Raw genomic sequence first — 4,342 nt, 5'->3', positions numbered from 1 at the left:
CCTCTTCCCCCTCACACCAAAGCCAGACAGGGCTCTGCTCTGTCCCACAGGATTACCTGTGTAGAAGATGTAGTCGAACTTGTTCTCCAGCAGCCTTGTGGTCTCCTGCACACCCCCAGTCACCACAGCAAAGCAGTCCTGCAGGAGAACAGAACAGGTCCCCTCCTGTCACCATCTGTCCTCTCCAACAGCATCCTGGGATGCTGGGACACTCGCTGGGCATGGAGGGAGGAGGTTGGCAGCTCATGGCACGAGAGATAGTGTGCACGAGAGATAGTTGGGCAGCTCATGGCACGAGAGATAGTGGCACGAGAGATAGTGGGCACAGGGCACAGCTTTGAGTGTGCAGGGGTAGCAACACCCCAGCCACGAGACAGGGATGGGGAGAGCATCTCACCTTGTCCAGGTAGCAGGGCAGTGCTTCTGCCACAAGTCTCTCGGTGTTCTTGGATATTTCTGAGGGTTTGATGATGACACAGTTCCCTGGGGGAGATCGAGAGGATGTTGGAGCAGTGACATGGTAACAGCCAGCCCTTCTGGGGACGAAGTGCCTGGATCCTCCCGGCCAGGGGACTGTAAGGTGGGGCTCACCAGCAGCGATGGCCCCGATGAGGGGCCCCAGGATGAGGTAGATGGGGTAGTTCCAGGGCGCTATGATGAGCACCACCCCGTACGGATCCTTGCGGATGAAGGCCGAATCCAACCGGATCGCCTACAGGACACCCACCAGAACAGGTCCCATCCTGCACCACCATCCCACCTGGCTCTGCCTCCCGTCCTCTCCCTCTGCTTCCCTCTCACCAGAGGCCTCTCCACGTGCTCATCCTTCATCCAGTGGGAGAGGTTGTTCAGGGTCTCGTGGAGCTCATTCTTGCACAGGAGCGTCTCGGATAATTCAACCTCAAAGGGCGGCTGGGGACACCGAGGACCTGACATGTCACCTCAGTGTGTCCTGCAGCACAGGGCAGCTCATATCCTCACACTCCACACTGTTTCCCCCAGGATCTGGGGACTGAAGCCCTGGAGCCTCCAAGTCCCATGGTGAATGGGCACCCCCCCAAGGATGCTGAGCACCCCCCTGTGTCTGTGGCATGAAGTTTTTAAGCACTGACTGCTTAAAAAAAATAGGAAAACTGACGCAGGTCCCATTGATCCAGGCAGCAGGAAGGACGGGGAGGGAGGGTGTCCAAAGGAACTAGGTTGGAGAGCAGCAGACAATGAGCCCAGTGTGGTGGTAGAGGCTCCAGCTGCAGAGCCACAGAGTGCAGCCACAGAGTCCAGGCTCGGAATGCGGCAGCCTGGGCAAGCCCTCAGGGAGTGACAATTCAGTGGGAAGCTCGGCCAGGGAGCAGGGATGAAACTGCCCAGGAAATAGGGAAACAGAGGCTGGTAGGTGCGGGAATGGCTATCGATGCTGGGAGACTTCCCACAGCCCCCTCTGCCCACGTCAGGGCAGAGACAAGCTCTGCAGGGGGCTGGGCTGGGACATGCTTCACCTCACTCTCCCGGGTCGGAGTCCATTTGGGGGTGGAGCACTCAGAGGGAGGAGGACACAGCGCCCTAAGCCGGGGTGGGGGAGCCCTGCGGCTCCTCCAGCCGGCAGGTCCCCCCGGTTCCCGGCGCCTCTCACCTTGCCCATGTCCGCAGCGGTGGCCTCCAGGATCGCCTGCTTCTTCTCATCCAGGAAGCGTCCCAAGGCTTCCAGCTGGGCCACGCGGTATTCCAAGGGCCGTGTCTTCCTGGAGAGCCAGGATGCCCGCAGGTGGCTCACCAGCCCTGCGTAGGGGTTCCCGCTGTGGGGACAGGGGTGTCAGGGGGACCCGCAGCCCCATCCCAGCTCCTCCAAGTTCCGCATCACCCTATCCTGTTATCCAACTGCTGCTCCAGGGGGAGGGCAGAGAACCAGGACCCCTCCTGCCGCCCCTCTATCCCACCACACTCTTACCTCATGGCATCAGCATCCACACTCCCCTTCCCACCATCACCCTCAGGGGCTCTCCCAGCGCCGCTCCCGGCAGGCTGCAGGAAGACACTGTCCGTCTCCATGGTCCCACAGGAGCAACACAAGGGTGGTTGCGCCGGGGCTGCCAACTGCAGCTTCCTCCTTCTCTGGAGGTGTCCAGAGAAGGGCGGTTGCCAGCTTCCTGCCCTGCCCCTTGGCTGCCTGCATATCACTGCTGGCTCCACTCCAGCCAAATCCAGCCCAGGGCATCTCCCAGCACCCCCCAAACCGGAGGACAGAGGCACAAAAAGAGGCAGGAGAGAGCTCAATGCAAAGTCTTTACTATAGGCAGAGTTACATGGAGGAAAGAGCGACAGTGAGGAGAAGGAGGATCATCCCCAAGGAAAGGTCCATGTGATGGGAGATGGGGCTGATGGGACCATTTCTCCACCAGGAAGAGGAAAAAGTTTCTGGGCCATTTCAGCTGCATCCTGGAAAATGGTCCAGAGCAGAGGCCACAAGCGTGCAGGAGGGGGCATCCATCCCGGCTGTCCAACGCGCTCCAGCGAGGGAAAGGACACGGTGAGGATCGGGGGGCAGTCCTGGTTCTCCACACCGACTCCGTGCGTGGGGACCCTCGGAGCAGGACGTGGGACCCTCAGAGCAGAGTGCAGGTGCCCCTGCGCTTGACCTCGAAGGCGGCCGTGAGGAGCCCCAGTTTCTGCTGGGTGTAGGGCGGGTAGCGCGGGGCGTTGATGGCCTCCAGCCCCATGCTCCGGTGCAGGCAGCCCCGGTGGTGGGAGAAGGTGTCGAAGGTGAACTTCCCGTGGTATCTTCCCAGGCCACTGTTCCCTGGAACACACAGGACAGGTCCATGCTCAGGATGGGACTCTGCTCCTGATGACACCCGCTCTGAGCATCAACACAAGGGAAAAACCCCCCCACAGGTTTTTCTCTGCTGAGCAACACAGACATGGTGGAGGAATTCCATCCTTCCCAGTGCCTCCTCCAGGTCTATGGATATGCAATCCTACCAATCCTCCTGCAGCTCAGCAGCTTGGAGGCCTAAGCATCTCATTTTTACCCACCTCCATTTATCTACACAAGCTTTGTTGGGTCTACAAGCCTTGATTTCCCTCCATGATGCTCCTCTGTATCTCCCCACGGCTGGAGCTGTTCCATCTTCTTCCTGGAGCTCTTAAAACCTGAAGCCACATTGGTAACACCAGTTCTCCCAATTCCTGTGGCTGGTTTAACTGGAGGTTGAGTCCAGTGACTTCCCGTCTCACCCCAATGACTTCAGCCCATTCACCTGCTCTAAAGTGGCTTTAGCTGATAATTGGAGATGGTTGGTCTGAATCATTCCCAATTAAGATAAGTTACGGAATGGGAAGTACCAATTATTGTTTGCTGAGCCACAGGCAGGTGAGGAATTAATTGTCAAGGTATTTCATTATGTCTGACTCAGCCACCAGCTCTGACAGAGATACTGAGAAGGGGCACCAACAAAGGGAGGGATTTATCCCAGAAATATTTTGGGGAGAGATGAGGAGATTGGGAATTATTCTGAGGAACAACACTCCTGTATTCCTGCATCCCTGGACCATGCTGCAGTGAAGGCCCAGGGCTGAGTGACCTCGCTTTTCACTTGAGAAAACAAATTGCACCAACCCAGAGAGCAAAAACTTCCTCTTTTCCAAGGAGGATCTCCAAGGTTCCATAAGAGGTTCTCCACGTATTTATCAGTTCTTACTATTCCTAAGAGGCAGAATGAAGTTGGTCAGGCCTGGGGGCTCTGGACATACCAATCCCTCCGAAGGGCAGCGAGGTCAGCGACACGTGCATCAGGGTGTCGTTGCCGCAGAAGCCGCCGCTGCTCGTCCGCTCCAGGACCTGGTTCACCACCTGGGAGGGAGCAGAGAAGGCGGATGAGGGTCTTGCACTTGGCAAACGTCACCCAATTCATCCGTTAAATGTTCCCAGAGTGTTCCCTCCAGAGTGCATTCGGGTGGCTGTCGGGGTGGTGCCTGATTTTCCTCCCCACTTGCCCTGCTCCACGGACTCACCTTGCTGTCACAGGAGAAGGCGTAGATGGCCAAGGGCCGCGGCCGCGCGTTGATGAAGTCAATGGCTTCATCCATGTTGGCCACGACAACGATGGGCAGGATGGGCCCAAAGATCTCCTCCTGCATGACAGGGTCCGAGGGCTGCACGTCTGCCAGGATCGTGGGAGCTGCGGAGAAGAAACCCGACGGCAACAGCCGGGCACAGAGTTTGGAGATGACACCTCGGACCCCCTGCCAAGACCCATCTCTAAGCACCCAATTCCTATGGAAACCTTCCCTGAACCTCATTTCCCTCTAGAGCCCCCTCTTCGGATGTGAGGCCCTCTCCACACAC

At 57.9% G+C, this 4,342-nt stretch overlaps 2 protein-coding genes across 3 annotated transcripts; both read right to left on the bottom strand.

Annotated features, from left to right (window-relative positions):
* Positions 1-48: 48 nt before the first annotated feature.
* Positions 49-2,102, bottom strand: LOC113941567 (aldehyde dehydrogenase family 3 member B1-like; the record flags this gene model as incomplete). The annotated part of the gene is made up of 6 exons (XM_027632723.1): positions 1,946-2,102; positions 1,631-1,793; positions 802-912; positions 592-712; positions 398-483; positions 49-138 (listed from the first exon to the last, which is right to left on the bottom strand). Coding segments are annotated over exons 1-6 (672 nt in total), but the record flags the coding sequence as incomplete, so codon positions are not given.
* Positions 2,103-2,261: 159 nt separating this feature from the next.
* LOC113941568 (aldehyde dehydrogenase family 3 member B1-like) lies at positions 2,262-4,333 on the bottom strand. 2 transcript variants are annotated; one of them, XM_027632724.1, is made up of 3 exons: positions 4,009-4,333; positions 3,748-3,847; positions 2,262-2,794 (listed from the first exon to the last, which is right to left on the bottom strand). In XM_027632724.1, exons 1-3 carry the CDS (start codon positions 4,294-4,296, stop codon positions 2,601-2,603), a joined length of 582 nt encoding a protein of 193 aa, XP_027488525.1. In that variant the 5' UTR covers positions 4,297-4,333; the 3' UTR covers positions 2,262-2,600. The 2 variants fall into 2 exon arrangements, with proteins under 2 accessions (XP_027488525.1, XP_027488526.1); XM_027632725.1 differs by having other exon boundaries at positions 3,748-3,849; positions 4,014-4,333.
* Positions 4,334-4,342: the final 9 nt, after the last annotated feature.

This window comes from Corapipo altera, unplaced genomic scaffold (assembly GCF_003945725.1).
Source record: "Corapipo altera isolate COAL_440 unplaced genomic scaffold, ASM394572v1 69096, whole genome shotgun sequence".
Lineage (NCBI taxonomy): Eukaryota > Metazoa > Chordata > Aves > Passeriformes > Pipridae > Corapipo > Corapipo altera.
Note: the sequence above shows the minus strand (reverse complement) of the source record. Positions and strands in the feature narration are given on the sequence as shown.